Source organism: Otolemur garnettii, unplaced genomic scaffold (genome assembly GCF_000181295.1).
Source record: "Otolemur garnettii isolate 467f Iridium unplaced genomic scaffold, OtoGar3 scaffold00033, whole genome shotgun sequence".
Lineage (NCBI taxonomy): Eukaryota > Metazoa > Chordata > Mammalia > Primates > Galagidae > Otolemur > Otolemur garnettii.
Window position 1 is genome coordinate 14,268,867 of NW_003852428.1, and position 17,553 is coordinate 14,286,419.

The 17,553-nt window shown below is 41.0% G+C and overlaps 1 protein-coding gene across 6 annotated transcripts in view; it reads left to right on the forward strand.

Moving 5' to 3' along the window:
* The window catches only part of CTNND2 (catenin delta 2), an 889,124-nt gene that overhangs the window by 757,960 nt on the left and 113,611 nt on the right, over positions 1 to 17,553 (forward strand). For all 6 annotated transcript variants that reach the window (XM_003789546.2, XM_012805017.1, XM_012805013.1 and 3 more), the window contains one exon: positions 10,100 to 10,273. In XM_003789546.2, the coding sequence (XP_003789594.1) occupies positions 10,100 to 10,273 (174 nt within the window). The remainder of the gene's footprint in view (positions 1 to 10,099; positions 10,274 to 17,553) is intronic.

Sequence of the window (17,553 nt, forward strand, 5' to 3'; positions counted from 1 at the left end):
GCCCTACTCTTTTGAGCCACAGGCGCTGCCCCCATTTTTTACTCTACTCCGTGTCTGTTGATGAATTATAAGCATCACTAATTTCTCTTGTTCTCCTTGGCCACATCCTCCCCCAAAGTCGTCTGCATGTCATGCGCCACCGAGGCACAGCTGTCCTCACAGGATCCTCCCTATCCTCCAGCAGGACTTTGTGTCTACAGCTTGCCATCACAGGGTGGGGGGGAAACCTGAAGATGGGAGTCCAGGGAAAGAGGAGATAAAATTGATTCATTTACTTTTTGCATTTTTGTGGAAATAAGCATTTTTGTTTGTTTTTCAGTTTGGGATATGGCCAAGGATCTTGTGATGGTGTCCTGGGGTCAGTACTGCTCAAACATGGTTTAGAGGTGACAAGACACTGCCCTCCTGCTGGCTGATGGCCAGGGCAGGCCTGGTCTTCCAGACCTGCCCAGTGGGAACTTGACCATGTACAGAGAAACCCACTGAGAAAAACAAAAATTAAACAAGCAGGATCTCTCAGAATTCAAAAGCTCTCTTTTCTGTTCAAAAATCTACCTAAGGTTATTGCATTCGAATGGGTAAAATATACACACATACAGAGAGAGATTTACTCATACATATATACACACACACACACACACACACAGATATAGGTGAGAATACCAACCTATCAGAATTAAAGCATGATTTCTATTCAGGAGATCTTCTCTCATGATAATCTTTGTTTCAAAACTTAGTGCATTATAATCAAAGTGAATATTTTTGCTCTTTGTCACCTCTTTCTTACGTTGCTGATGTCACATGTGTAGATTAGTGGGAAGTCTTAGGATACTTAGCGTGATACTTTGTACACAGAAGCGAGTGTGGTGGGCTTCTGTGTGAAACCTGTAATGGCCCCTTATTTTTTCCATGAAGAAAGGCGCGTCTGGGCAGAACCTTCCAGGCCACTCCTGCACACTCTCCCGGCCCGTCCGAGGGGCCCACTGGTCACCTCTTTTGCTCACACAGTCCTTCTGTGTGGCCTTTGCGCCCCCCTTCTGCTAAGTGGAACATGATTCTTCAAGACCAAATAAAACATCACCTCCTCCCTTTCAGGAGTTCCCCAAGTAAAAAATTACCCACTTCCTCATCTGCTTCTCCCTAATTTTACTTAAGCTTCTCTTCTGATCTTTACCGCGTTATGGGTTAGATACAGCAGTCGACTCCCACAGAGCGTGGATTTTCTGAGGGGCAGGGCTGGCTGCCATCTGTGACTTCTAGCCCAACTCCTGCCACCAGTTGCAGTGAGTGGCCATCGGTCAGTCTGCGCCCCTGGTGGCCCCTAGCACTTGCTGTGGGTTTATTTCAGGGAGTTGCGAGGCAGCTACATTCTACAGTCCTTCCCCTTCTCCTGTGTCACACTGTCCTCCAGCTTCTCACGAAGGTGCTGCGTTCTGTCACATTGTTACTCAGCATTCTGAATCTGGTGGTGGCCACCAAACCTAAGGCCCATTCTAAACGACTAGTATCATCCAAGAACTTAAATCCACACGTGCCAAGTGTGGATCTGTGAGTCTCAAAGTATCCCTGCAGTACTTTTGGTCACACCAGATGAAATAAATCTGAAGGTGTTGAATGTGACGTACATAAACGGCATCAGGGATCAGGAAATCGTGTCACCTACAAAGTTTCCTTGAATTTTTGCTATTGTCCACTTCACCACAACCCTCACACGTTTTCTTCTGTGTCATATGGATGTTACTGGTCCAAAAATTAGACTTTAAGGCTAAAAAAATGGCATGCAATGTCCCAAAGCACAAACATGGATTATCTTATTTGTTCAAATCACCACATTGAAGGTGTGAACTTTAAATAATAGTTTATGTTTATTTTAGAGAAAAAGGATGTTAATTAGGTATGTAAATTTATGAATGTATGCAAATTTATGAATATGCACTTAACATATAAATGATATGTGAGTATAATAGCAATATACTATAAGAAGAAAATAATATACATATCTCCATGCTTCTTCCTAGAGGGAGTCACAAAAATAATTTATACCTGGGGGGCAGTGCCTGTGGCTCAAAAGAGTAGGGCACCGGCCCCATATGCCAGAGGTGGTGGGTTCGAACCCAGCCCTGGCCAAAAAATAAAAATAAATAATTTATACCTGGGTATATATTATTTCAGATCTTCTTTCTGTTAGTAGTCATACCAGACAACCAAATTCATAGAGTTTCATAGTAGGTAAGTGACTTCCATTCATGCAGAATTCTGCTCAAATGTATATTCAGAGGCGAGGCTCTCCGGCCTCTTTTGGGGGTCTTATCTGTAGGGTACTGCTCTCCTCTCCATGGTCTAATGTGGCTCTTCATGTCCACAATCAGGAACAGAAATGAGGAAAGAAGACAGGAACGTCATTTCCTCTATGGCCACACCCCAAATTTACACACACACAGAGGATGTTGCTCACATCCCTGTCCACAGGGGCATCTGAGCTGCAAGGGAGTCTGGGAAGTGTAGTCTTTGTGGGACTGCCATGCCTGCCCGTGGATTTTGTGCATTCTCTTAATGAAGAAAAAAGGATACAGCATTCTATTTGGGAAGTGCAGTAAGTCAGGGCTCTCTGTCCCTGAGAGGAGTGTCTAATCTCTGAAATTGCCTGTCCTTGCATGCACATAGTAATGAATAAAAACACAACCCCAATTCATTTCATTGTCTAAATTGTCTGTGAACAGTGGGACACCTTATTACCCACAGCCCCTGCCCACCTTGGGTCCCTGCTGAAAGGGCAACAGGTGCGGGCACAAGTCCCCTCTGCTATCTCTGTTTCATGACGTCTTATCCCTTGACACAGCATGACCCCTCTCCTGCCAGTAAATAGTTGCTTCCACCAGAGTGGGGGAGGGCTTTGGAGAACTCCACTGCACAGCTATTCCATGGTGCGGTGGACCAACCCCCTACCAGTAGAAATTAGGTCGCTCCCAGGTTTTTACTCCTATAAGCTGTAATAAACATCTGTGTAGTTAAATCTCACTTACATCCTTAATCACTTCTTAAGGACAAATTCTTAAAAGGGAAGTAGCTAGGACGAGTGAGTGTTTTTAGGGCTTTCAGTACACAAACCAAAATTTATCTTAATCACTCTAAATGTCGGTGACAGTTTTCGTACATAGAGTTAATTTTTGTATTATCACTATGGCTTTTCCCTTCATGACATTCTTGGTGCCATCAGGTTTTGATTTCTCGGTATCACAGGTTGTTTTTCTTCTTTTCCAGACAGTTTTCATTTTCTCATTAGTAACCGTACTTTTTCTTCTGCTGCTTAATCCCACTTCCTTTCCAGCCATCTGCTTGTTTCAGCTGCTGCTCCTTCCTTGTGGCTGGTTCTGGGACAGTCTCGCTCTGCTCTCACCTCGCCATATGCTGGGAGCTTGTTGACTCAAGACAGGATATTTCACGTCCTGGACACAACAAGTCTCATGAGCCTGCAAAGATCGAAGCCACAGTCCTTTGCCATTGTCTATGAATGAATGAGATTCCTCTTCTCTTTCCCCTCTGATGGGAACTGTATCCCCTCACCTGACAGTGCTGCTCTTTTATTTTCAGTGAGTTTACAGGCTTAAAACTCCTCAGTGGTTTCATTCATTTTAATTACACTTTATCACTCAAGATTCCACACCACCAAACTCGGGGTCTGATGCCAGCAGACCAGGGTTTCTCCACTTCAGCACTGATCGTGTTCAGGACCACATAATTCTCCATTGTGGGGCTACCCTGTGTGTGTACTGAAGGATGTCTCTCCCTGGCTCCTACTCACTAGATGCCAATAGCCCTTCCCCTTCCAGTTATAACAACCACACGTGTCTGTAGACATGGCCATTGGCCCCCTTGGGGAGTAATTGCTGGTTGAGACCCGTGTACTAGATTGGCTCTGGAGGGTTGCTTCACCCAAGATCCAAACAAATAACCAAGACCGCAGGATTATCCAAAGGAGGTCGGCGTGTCAGGGGCAAAGCTCCTTTAGAAGTGGTGAGGAGGACCATGGCCCAGGTCTCCCTAGATGTCAATGGGAAAGTAGGAGCAGAGAACTTTACGTGACTGTTAGTAGTGTCCAAGTTGGTTCCAGCACAGTGACTTAGGGAAAGGGCCAGCAAGTGTGGGCCTCCCTGGCAGACGTCCTTTGTGGGGCACAGGCAGTCTATGGCCAGCCTCACTCCCACACCTTCCTGAGGGAAGCCTGCCCCTCCACCCTTTAGCCCCATATGCAAGGAAGCAAATCAGCAAGGCTGTCCCTGAATCTCTTTTGTCTTGATGTTTTGTTCAGAACCTCCCCACTTCTGGGTCTGTAATGTGGGATTCTAATCTCTCCAATGCCAAACCCCTCCTCTCCTAGGGGGAGAGCTTGGAGACAATGTAGTGCCACATAAATACAGCTAATTAGCCATCAACTCTGTCCCTGCTTTACACAGCCTCAGCCTCAGCTATAGAGACAGCTCCCGAACAGCTCCTCGGGGAATCCAGACACCAGCTACCCGTTTCTTTGAAATTCTCAGGAATCAACACAAAGAATCATTTCTCTTCTGGCTCTTTACAGTTAATTGGAGCTTTTAAATACCCATCACCTCTCTCCCGACACCCTTACCCCCCTCAAAAGCTGGAAATGGCCCTGAAACACTGTAAAGGAAAAAATCAATTAGGAACTCTGCTGTTCAAACCAAGCCAGGCAAGAGCGGCAGACGGTGGATGGACTTGGGTTTTGATTGTTGCTTTTTAAAGTACTTAGTGCTGACTGTAGCCTAATTAAAGCAAATCCCGCGTGGTGCGTGCGAGAACATTCCCTGACAGCTTATCTACCCTCCCCCATCTTGCAGTGCGCGACTGCCCCGGGAGGGAGAGAGGGATCTTAAAACCAGAGCACCTCCCCGTGGATGCCCAGCACCCCCTTTATCTTACATTATTTCTGGTCTGCTGTTTATTTCACCCAAGTCTCTCAAAAAATGAAAGCGACCTTGCGCACGTGTAATGGTTCGGATGCTCTCTCATTGGTAGAGAAACAGAGGTACCAGGGAGGCACTCGGCTGGTGACGCCAGACTTTGCTGTTCACGTTCTGAACAGTCAGCTCAGCAGTAAAAGGTCTTTTCTGCACACAGACTTGACTGGCTGAGACTCTATCAAGCCCATGCGTGTGGGAGGAGACACTGTATTTTAGCACTTCTCCTGAAATAAGAATCCTGCTCCCTACATCCTGACTGCCTCTTGTTGGCATCTCCGTGGTACCCAGCCCAGGGCATTAGAGCTGAGTCCGGCCAGTTGCAGGCCATCTCAGAGGGAGGCTCTGAGCTTGTGATTTCCTCATCCAGGAGGCACTTTACTGAATGCAATACTTAGAGAATGCCAGAAATCTTCATACTTTAAAGACCCCCATGTTTACAAAGTCTCTTTTTTTATAAAGTAAGACATCTTTCCTTCCAGGGTTTTAATCCCAACTTACATCTTTCTCTACATATAAGTAGCAAATGGCATCCACTATTCCATCCTCGAGCCAATGGAGAAAGAAATCTTTTAAATAGAATTTGAGCCCTCCAGGGAAACATAAGTGTTTAAAGCAAGTTGAGAGAAGGACTCCTCTCTTTCTATTTACCCTGCTCATTGAACACGTCCCTTCCACTCACACTGTTCTCCTCCTGAGCAGACTCATTTTAAACCACGGCCTGTATGTATCCTCTGTGCTGACAGTGACCATATTAAAAGGCATCATGTCTAAATTTCTGCGCTCCTTTGGCTTCTCACCAGAGAAGCTTGACATTCCCTCCTTTCTGAGAAGATTTTGAGCATTATCTTCTTAATGAGAGAATATGTATTTTCAATTCTATATGGTGTCAACAATTGAACCATACAAACTGTTGCTGGATTTTTGTTGATTTTGGTCATGCAGACTTGCATTTGAAACCTGTAAAGAAAAGTACCACCAATTTGTTATTCAGTGAGGTACTATTGGGAGTGGCCCAAATCAGCAGAAATTCCCATCCCCAGGCTGCCAGCCTGTCCACCGCAGTTTCCTGGCAGAGAGCTGAGGGAGTCGCTAGAGAATCCCCCTGAGAAGTTTCCTTAGTGTTTACTGTGTTATTCATACAAAATTCTCAAAACTCGGATTATAACTCCCCAAATCCTTGGTTTCTTGAACTCTAAATATATCTGTAAAACTCTGGATTTCTAAAAATAAGACAATGACTAAGCAGATATTGACTGTTAGAAACATGCTCTCTGGTAATTTTGTGCTGTTTAACAGCATGTGAATGACCTCCATGAAGTCTACTTTGCACCTGAAAGTGATCCATTTAAGAATCAAGAGCTGCTGGAACTTTTGCAAGTTTGAGTTGCTAAAATATAACCAGTGGAAGTAAAAATGTTCCACAAAGTGGTGGAACATGTATTTAATGCTCAAGCGTCAGGAATACAACTGAAGAAGGAAGGAGATTGTTGTTGAAAATTTCACTGAAGGTGGAACGTGAAGAAGCCCACCACAAACTTTTTAAACCTTAATCCCTTTCTCATCTTTCTTCATCTTTCCCTTTATTCTGCTTGACTTCTAGACTGTACTTGAGGAGTGGAGGGGTGTGTGTGTGTGAGAGAGAGAGAGAACTTGGTAATAAAGCAGATAATATAACCAAAAATTACTCAACAGGCATTGCCCTCACTGGCTGCCTGTAAATGCTTTGTTTCCTTGGCTGGGCTCTCTCTTCATTACATAGAAAGTTCTTTCTCCTAACTTGCTAACATGTTGCTTCTTAGTATATTGCTTTTATATTTCAAGCTCTTAAAGAATCTGTGGTACTATCTCTTCCAAAACTAAGTAGGACCAGCCGGCTGTCTGCCCGGTTCTGTGTGAATATTTAGCCCCTGCTTGCTTTCAGGTGATGTACTATTTTCAGAGACATTTTAGAGTAGAAACATCTTATATTTAAATTTATAAATGATGTGTGTCCACTCTGGTAAAGGAATTGCATGTCTCATTCTTTCTCCCGGGTCCTCGCTCTAGAGGTTGGCCTGGAAGGTTTGCACGTGCGGAACTGTGTCACGCACTTCCGTCTGATCCCGACCTCGTCACTGCCCTGTCATCATGTTGGTGTCGATTAGCTGGGCAAAATAATGTCAAGGATGTTCACTGATCTCTTAAAGAAGACCTCTAGTCACTTTACAGGTGTAGAAAACCTATTTTTAATGGATAATTGATACTTTCCCCATATTAACTCAATAAAAGTTTAGGGAAAGTACCAAGATAAAGGTCCGGCAGATACACTGATGGGCTTTGAAATAGTTCTTTTTCTCCAATATCAACGTGCCGGGGCACCATGGATGTGCTGAAATAGCAAAGAATCCCCTTTGAACTCCACCTCTAGGTGCCATCAAAGATTATCTGTGTTCACATCAGTCATCCTTTTATTTCCCTCGGATTCTCTCTGTAGCCATTAAGAAAAGATTGCAATAAAAGATATTTAAGAGCTACAGAGATGATATGTCAGAGCTGAAGAAAACTGTCTCCTGATTTAACCCTTTACCCTGCTTCATTGTGCAGAAGTTAGAGGAAAAGAGAACAAGGTGAAACCCTGCAAAAGACGCCACAGCCGCGGCTCCCTCCGTCCATGTGTCGTAGTAAGCATGCAGATGTCACTTCTGCACGGCCCCCCTTCCAAGGCTGCAGAATCTCTTCCCTATTGAGTAGAAACTGCATGTGTTGGGTTTTTGAATATTACTACATCTTTATGTCAGAGTGATCGCTTAACATTTTTTAAGAGATGACAACATAGAAATGAAACGAAAACCAAATGTCCATTTCCTATTACTCCAGCAGATCAATCCACTACCCCAGACTGGTTTCATGTAAGAAGCCAAAGTCGCTACTGCTGCGTCACTGAAACTGACAAACCTACAAATGACTGCCCTCTTTACCCGCGCTAACTTCCTGTTCAGTGAGCCAGGCTCCGGTAATGAACTAGGAGCAAAGTGACTGGGCTGGTTCACTTCCTTCTTTTCTTTTTTTAATTTCAAAGAGATGTCCCGGGTTTATTGATAGGCTGTCCACAGGTGCAGAGTCATCTTTGGTTAAGATGTGGCTTTGGTTAAATGAACAAAAAGTTTCCCATCTGGGGTGTCCTCATTATAAAGTTAAAATTGAATGACTCCCTCATTGAAAATAGCCTTAATAGTGTATCACTCATCTCTGAGCTTTAGCCTTGATTTAAACTAGGCGATATGATTACTGAGAAAAAGAAGACATAAATTTTAAGTTCTTCTCTTAGAAAATAAATGATGAAATTCTTGAAATTATTTATGATAGTTAAATAACAATACAGAGTCTCTGTCTATGTTTTCATTTTTACGTTTCAAGGATATGAAGTAAGCATGTATTTTCATCCAGTAAACTTTTTAGAACTAAAGAATTTAATCAGATTCTGAAATACAGTTTTCTTCTTTATACACACATAAATGCACATGCACGTATATCTGTGTACATAAATATCTGAGGGAAAGATTAGTGTATATCATTTAGGCCAGTGGCCCCCAATCTTTTTGACACCAGGGACCAGTTTCATAGAAGACAGTTTTTCCACAGACCCAGGTGGAGGGTGGTGAGACAGGAGACAGAATTTAGGCAGTGATGCCCCAGCTGTGGGGAACAGCTATAAATACAGATGAAGCTTCGCTGGCTCACCTACCATTCACCTCCTACGGGTCAGCCTGGTTCCTAACAGGCTATGGGCCAGAACCTTTTTGGCATCAGGGACCAGTTTCATAGAAGACAGTTTTTCTCAGGGATAGGGATGGGAGTGAGAGGATGGGACAGGAGGTGGAGGTCAGGTGGTGATGCTGTGGAGCCTGATTCCTAACAGCCACAGACCAGTACCAGTCTGCAGCCTGGGGGCTGGGAACCACAGATTTAGACAAGATGTATCTTTAAGTAATCATGAATAAACACAAATAAGCTAAATAGCTTAATACCTCACACCCTAAAATCATAATGAACCTGTTTTATTTTACTGTGATTTATCTCAGAAGTGAATATGGGCATATTTCTCTAATCACACAGTATATTTCATTTTTACCCTGACACTCATTGCCTTTATTTTTCACAAAAGGAAAAGGATTTATGTAATCAAAGATCAGAATCATTATTTTAATGTTTTAATATTTTTTAAGTTGTAAAAGTAATGGAATAAAAAATTAAAAATTTAGGAAAAGTGAAAGACAAACATTTTATCAATTTTTCTATGATCATTACAGGTTTTTAATGATGTAGGTTACTTGGGATAAAGCACATGCCCTGTATCCTTTGCTACCGCTTTATTCTTTTACCTTTTATTACCATGTGTCCACATTGCTAGTAGTCCTCCTAACTATCAATTTTAATGATTGACTGATATTCCTTTGTGCATATAGCTGTAATTTAAAAACTATGTGTAATTAACTTTCAATTATACATTTTCCTGTTAATTTGTTAGATTCAGTTCAAAGCAAATTTAACCATCAGGAGTGCTGTGCCATCTAGACTTGCCTATAACTTATGTCAGTGTGTCTAATAAACCATAATAATTTTCTCTTTTATCTATTCTGTCATCTGTTAAATGCCATAATAATACTCAATTTGTATGTGTTTTACAAATTATATAGAAATTTATCATCATGAATAATTAAATAAAAAGCTGAGGCATTTGGCTGTTGGTAATAACTGCACAACACCTTAGCATGCTAACTCTAAAATAGTCTACCCTAATCTTTAGCCACCTTCTACCCTGCCCAACCAAAATCAATCCGTCTCTCCCCCTTCCTTCCTATAGCTCTGTGTTAGCGTCATTCTCAGGGGCTTATCCCCTCTGCCGGTTCCCTTCTCTGTGTCATGCTCCAAAGCTCCCTGCACCCTGAAGCATAAGCCCTTGGCGGGCAGACATGACTTTCCTATTTTTGGTGGTCCGTGGATTGCTGTGGTCCACGCAGTCAAGCGCCACCAAACGTCATTACGCTTGCCTTTGTTTTTGTCTGCAGTGTTTGTGGAAGGCGACATGGTGAAGCATGATGATGTTAAAGAGATATACTCTCTCGTTTCTCTTCCACCAGTGGGATGGAGTAGGACCTCTTCCAGACTGTGCTGAACCACCAAAAGGGATCCAGATGCTGTGGCACCCATCAATAGTCAAACCCTACCTCACACTGCTGTCTGAGTGCTCAAATCCAGACACGCTGGAAGGGGCGGCAGGCGCCCTGCAGAACTTGGCAGCAGGGAGCTGGAAGGTATGGCCAGTTCATTACAATAAAAAAGAAATCTGGAATCATGAGCAGGTCCTCAGAAAACAATACAAGTCCAGTTTAGAGAAATGCAATGCTAACAAAGATTTTAAGGATATTAGAGAAAAAACGATTGTATCGAACTGTTGGATGTAGAAAGGCCCTCCTTGTAAAAATTCTTCTTAAGGGCTCAAGAGTCCTTCAAGGCCACTGCAAACAGAGGGGGATAAATGGGAATTGTTTCTAGTCTATTTAGGTAGCCGAGCTACTTTGTTTTCAGGGGAGACTGTGACATGTTCACATTTCAAAGCACTATCATTAACCATTAAGGGAGCTAATCCCCAAACACTTTGTATAAAACCACATGAGACACGTAAAATGTTATATCAGGTCCCAGACCCCAAAGGAAAAAATAAGCTCTTGCATTAATAAATTATGGGTTAATAAAGAATAACAGGATTTTCAGTTGTCTTTGGCAAAAATGTTAATATAGGATTAGACAGGTGATGAGGAAGGCCTTTTTCTCTGAGTCCTTATAAACAGACACTGTTCCTGATTGATTTTCACAGAAAATTCTCACTACTCTTATTTTGGGTAGAAAGAGATTCACCATAACAAAGAATTCTTGAGTTTAGTCACTAATGTTACATGGAGTAATATGCTTTGTTGCACAGAAAAAGCACAACCTCTTAGAAGAATGACGGGGTGTGCCAGAATACTGAGAAAGTTTGGACTTCTGCTGTCCATATTCCATTCATTTCCTATCAAATCCTGGATTTGGAATATTCATCAATCACTCTTTTGTTCACATTTATTTTCCTTAGAACCATGTTAATGTTGGAGCACGGCTACAGATAATTTTTAGAAGCTCAGTGTCATGGGCGTCCACACTCTGACCTCAGCATTAACATGGAGCTACACCCTCCCTTTTGCTCACTCTTTCTGATGTCTGCCTTCCTGTCGCTCTTCTCCTGTCTGCCATCCTATGTTTCCATTGCTACAGCTTGAGCTGCAGGACTTCCTTCTTTCTCGGGTGTGACATCTTAGCTCTAGGGACCCAGTCCCTGACCACTCTTCACATAGAGTCAGCTGATTCATGGACAGGCCCAGCTTTTAGGAATGAACATAATTGCCTTCCCTTCCCATAAAACATCCCTAATGTTATACCCAAATCAATCAAGTTGGGCGGGGCTTAAAGTGAAGACTCATCTCTTGCTTTCAAACACAGAGTGGTAGGGAAAAATTTCAAAAGCAAGGTTTCACGAGGCAGGAGCCCAGAACATAGCCTTACATGACTATGAAAGAGATAATAATGGAAATTACTTCCTTAAACAAGCCCTTCGGTCTGTGTCTCTCTGAACTCAGCATGACCTGGGAAGCTTTGACTCAAATTACAATCCAAACCTAGGCTCTACCTTTCCTGAGGGTGGTGAGCCTGGACGAGGAACAGCACCTCCTTGAGTCACACGTGTGTTAGTTTTAGACAAAGACTGGGGCTGCCTCACTCTACATCATGCCCATCAACCACAAAGTAGGGTACAGAGATGGGAGCAAGGTGTTATAGGCCAAGGGATTGTCACTGTTGTCCCAAGACTGCTCCCACCTGCAGATCCCCACCCAGCCCCCTCCTGCCCTGGAGCACTAACTGGACTGGCATAGACTTCAGGCGTGAGTCTGACCCAGACACACAGATCTAGGTGGTGGCAGAGAAAGGGTGCCATCTAAAGGTATAATTTCTTCTTATTTTAACCAATTATCATTTTCCCTGAGAAATATTTAGGTCATTATCATAACGACTTAAACATGGAGAACTGGGTCTTTGGGCTCTAGAAGATTTTGAATTTAAGTCTCCAGCCTTTAAACTCTACATTCCACATATTCAAAAAGTTAAGTTGAAATGGAAAAAATATATAAAAGACCCAAATCAAACTCCTGGAGTGGAAAACACATCTGAAATAAAAAGTATAGGCAATGAGATTAACAGAAGATTAAGTAATAGGGAAGAAAAAATTAATGAACTTGAAAATAGCAATGGAAACCATCCCAAATGAAACACAGGGAAGAAAGGGAAAAGTCCTGCAATCACTGAACATCAAGTGGCCTGATACACGTGCAAATAGAATCCTCAAATGAGAAGAGAGGGAAAAGAGAAAGAAAACAGAAAAAAATATTTAAAGAAAAAAATTTTTTCTTTAAAATTTTAAATTCAAATTAATTAATTAATTTTAATTGAATTAATTAATTTTAATTTGAAAATTTTTTTAATTCAATGAAAACCATACACTCACACATCCAAGCATCTCAAGAAACCCTCAACCTCAAGAAACATGAAGAAACTATACTAAGGTACATTATGATCAAATTGTACAAAATCAATAATAAATTTTAAAAGATCTTAAAAGCAACCAGAATAAAGACACATCATGGACAAAGAACTATGTGCCACATCTAAACACCAAATTTAAAAATCAGTGTCAGCAATTATTACTTCCTTCATACAAGTTCTTCTGAGCTACCAAGACTGTCCTGCAGAAGAAATCTGGTTTCTACGCCCCTTATAGGTAAAAGCCAAGTCCCAGTTACCTCTTGTACCCACTGTTCATCCTGGTGCTTGGCTGAAAGTTTAACTAACGTCTGTGTCCACATGTCTTTCCTGTGGACAGCAGTCTGTTCTATTTATAAACGTCTACCAGTAAATAAGAACTTAGAGCATGTATTATGTACCAGAACATCCTGAGATAGTCACATTTGATGAGGCTTTATTTGGTTCTTTGCTTCAGATGTGCTGTCAATACAATAAGAAACTAATAGAAAGGAGTTGTGCAAGAGCCTTTTCTTTGTGGTGTCCAGACTCAGCAGTGCTTGGCAGGCCACAGGTCTTGGTAGCACTGCCCAGTTCTGCAGACCCTACAGCTCTGGAATTCCTGAGCAGGTTACCAGGTTCCATGTCTCAGAGACAACCAGGCCACCTAGGACAGCTGCTGAGACACCACTAGGTCTTTGGGTGTCTGGAGTAAGAAGATAAATTTTTAAAGCTCTGCTATATTTATATTTTAAAATCTCTTCTATTTTGGATTAATATATCATGAGAATTATGTAAGAAGCATGATAATTATGCTAGGTATTCTCTGGCAATAAAATCTTGCTGACTGTTTTCAGGATATAAACCTATACATTAGTTCAGTAAGTTATTCCCAGGTTGAAATCTTTCCCCACATATCCAGAGGAATTTTATTTGACAAATTTTTCCACTGCTAAAAGAGTAGAGACTGCTAAGAATGAGGCAGAAGGGTCTGGATTAGCCAAAGTCAATATCACGAAAGCTTCTCAGAGTTTTAGACAAAGTTTGACAACTGTGCTCTTTGGATTTCCCAGTCTCCGTTCCCAGTCTCTGTTGGATTTCCATCAGTTTAGAAAATGTGAAGAGTACTTCTGATAAGCAGACATACAGATCCATTATCAGGAGAGTAGACGCCCTGATGACAAACAGGAGAGGCAGAAGAGATAGAAAAATTAAAGCCAAGAATGTCAGAGCCAGAGGCGGTTCCCCATGTTGGCTGTCTCAAATCTTCTAATAACTGATAGTCGTAATGCTGACCCTCTGCCATTAGGAAAATGTGAAGTTGTCATAGGAATTTTAGAATACAGAAAGCATTTGAGAACTATTTCAATCCCAGTGCTCAAAGTGGAATTTTGACTCTTACAATGTCAGTCAGTCTTCTAAGAAGCTCTGTTTCCCTAATAATTTCAGATAAATAGGATAGATCTTAGGCAAGGCAGGGAAATGCTAAGGAGTATTTATGAATAATTATAAATATTTACATACTTGTAGTTTTCTCAGCCACATACAGTACAGAAGCATGCGTAGGAGATAATCACATTATCCTCATCTCTTATAGAATTTATTAGTTTGCCAAACTATACAGGAACGAAGGGTGAACATTCTTAGTGAAGATTTTAGGTTACTAGTAAGCCAAGCACTGATAAATTATTATAATTTCAAGAAAATAAAGAATGGATTATATGTAAACCAGGCAGAAAATTTCTTAGTTTATAAAAAAGATAATTTGTGGAAAAAAATTTTGAGTAATTAAAAGATGAATTTAGTATACACACCAGCATCAAGTTTTATACAGTGTTACCTTCCAAAATCTAGAGTTCTGAGAATGTGTTTTTATAGCAAGTGTTGAAATTTAGTAGCATTTCTTTAGTGTTCTTAACTTTTTATAACCCAACAAAAACAGAAATGTGGAGGTAAAACACCGGAATTTTGCATGGAGACAGCTTTTATAAGCCTCATCATCGGAAACAATAACTTCTTTTTATGAGAAGATCACGAACACTCTTCTTCTGTGACTAACTGACTAGCAAACTAGATCTTTGTAATGGCCCTAAACACTTTTTAAACTTTAAAACACTCATTACTTGGTTTATGAGCATCAGAAAAACATAATGGTATTGTGGCGGAATCAAAGTGATGATGCATTTCATTGCCAACACAGACTTCAGTTACCTCTTCCTCATGTACAGTACAATGATTTTGTTTGTGACAGAATATTAAAACAATTGGATATGACAGCTTCAAGATTTTCAAAATGTGAATGGATGTCCTTTTAATACCATTTATGGATTGTATCTATTGTACTTGAACTTTATGAAAACCCAGAGTTTGAACTATAGAAATATATCTGAACTTGCTACAAAAACCAAATGTTTTAGATATCTTTGTAAAGTCCATTTCCCCCCTAAAATGAGACTATTCTCAAAGAGTCTTTTATTTGTCCATTTATTTTAAACTAAGATAGTATAGAGAGATATGTGAATATTAACCTATTAATATTTAATGAGCTAACATAATAGACTTAGTGAAGAAAGAAACAGAATCTCTGGCTATGTGGCCCAAATGAATAAAAAACGTAAATAAAAAATGTAAGCGAGCTGGGAAATTTGAGACTTTTCCTTAGAGACAGGGACAACAGCTTTGAATTTAGCAGAGCTTAGTGGTTCGTGTGTATCATGTAAAAAGTGAACCAGGGCAGATCAGTGGAGTACAACAAATAAAAGGAAGAATCATGATATGACATCTAAGACAAAGTGAATTGTCTTTGATCTCTTTAAAGCATACAATCTAAATGCAAGAAATGAAGTTTTCCAAGTTTTTGATGAGAGTGGTTTATGAAGCATCATGCCTGATAAATCAGAAACTCGCTCAGAATAAACAGGGGCTATCTGAGACTCTGTGCAGTGAGCAGGCACCTAGAGACAGTGAACACAGGTGAATGTGATGACCAGCCTGAATCAGGATGAGACTAGACCCACCCTAAGTAGCAGGGGATGGGGAATAGCCCTATGGACTTGGAGCACTAAGCAAGTCATCAGCCCTAATCACTCAGGACTTGGGCTCACTTTCATACAAGACCTAGGAAGTAGGAGTGAGTGATAGCAAAGACTACATTTGTGCTGTAAAAGTCCTATGCTTTCAAAATGACTAGGTTGAGTAAACCCATTTTTTGATAGTTTGGCATTAGTTTCATCACTATCACTGGATAATCTGATTTCTGACATCCTGAGGTACAGAATTCCATTCTAAAGTTGTAGAAATAGCTGAACCCAAGGGATGCCCACTTCCAGCCAAGATGCCAAGACAGAGTTAACAAGGTGTAAATTTATCCTCCTTCAAGGAAAAAGGAGGAGATCCACAAAACAGAAAAATATGTGAAACGATGGGTTTTTAGTAAGTCACTAAACATGAGTCAAAGAAGAACTGATCTCTGAAAGACAGGGAATACACAAGGTGAGCCCTGTGACTCAGTTCCCTACCCCAAGAGTTTCCAGGCCATGGCACAAGGATTGAGAGCCCCTGGGGAGCATGGCTAACTTGCCGTGTTGAGGAGCTGGAACTGGGAGCCTGGGACATCAAAAGGGCTGGAGTTCTTAGGACAGGGTACCAAGGAGGAGAGAGACACACACAGGACTCTCAACATATGCAGGGGATTCCTCTTGAATACTCAGCAGAGAAACATCAGTGCAATGCATTTGAAGCAAATACTCAAGGCTTAGGAAAATCCGCCTGAAGTTATTAGAATGAAGTTTGAGATTCACACAGGAGTGCGTGCAGTACATGTTCCTGAGAACCGCATAGGAAAACCTCCTAATTCATGAGCCATGGGTAGAACACCCAGAAGAGTCTGTTATCAACACTGAGGAATAATTAACTCTGAACTAAATAAACATGCACTCCTCTTTTCTATCAAATCATAAAAGTAAGATCCAAAAGGATCCATGGTTTGATAACATAACTGCATCCTAAAACAAAGCTTTAAAATATCTATAGGAATACAGAAATATCCAGTACCCAAGAAATCAAGACTATCTGTCATCCAATTGAAAATTACCCAGAAAGCAAATAGGAAAATTCAATCCATAAGATGGAAAGAATCAACCAATCAGAGCTAACTCGGGACTGACACAGATGCTAAGATGGAAAGAATCAACCAATCAGAGCTAACTTGGGACTAACAGACACAGCTACTAAGATGGAATGAATCAACCATTCAAAGTTAACTCGGGACCAACACAGATGTTAAAATTAGCAAACAGAGTTTATAACTGTATTCCATATGTTTAATTTTTTAAGTCATAGATGGAAAATGTATAAGAGATCCAAATAACACTTCTAGAGTTAGTAATGCAATATTCAACATGAAAAGCATGTACAATGATATGAAAAGCAGATGCAGAAGAAAAGATCATGAAAACAACAATAGAAGCAGAGAAAGAAGAAAAAAAGGGGGGGAAAGCATAGATCATCAGTGAGTGTCAAGGGGCCTGTTGATATGTGTGATTGGAGTCCCTGAATAAGAAGAGAGATAGACGGGAATGAGAACAACACCAAAAAACACAAAAACATAGTGGTTGAAAAATTTCCAAACAGATCCAATAAGTTTATACATTGAGCACAAGAAACATGAAGAAACTCTACAAGGGCGCCTCATAATCAAATTGCTCAAAATAAGCAATAAAAATCTTTAAAAAGCTAGAAAACAAAAGAAAAAATGAACAACAACAATAAAAAGCCACATTCCACACAAAGGTAAGGAAGCATCTCATCAGCAGCCACGTCCATGAGAAGAGGGGGAGGTGACATCTTAAAGCACCAGAGAAACAGCTGAACCTTTGGGGCTCAAAAATATATTAAGTTGATTTTAATTTGGTTTCCGACACAACCTGTCCTTAAAGGAGACTCCCAGGCCACCAATTACACCTAGAGCAGTTGTCAAAGTATC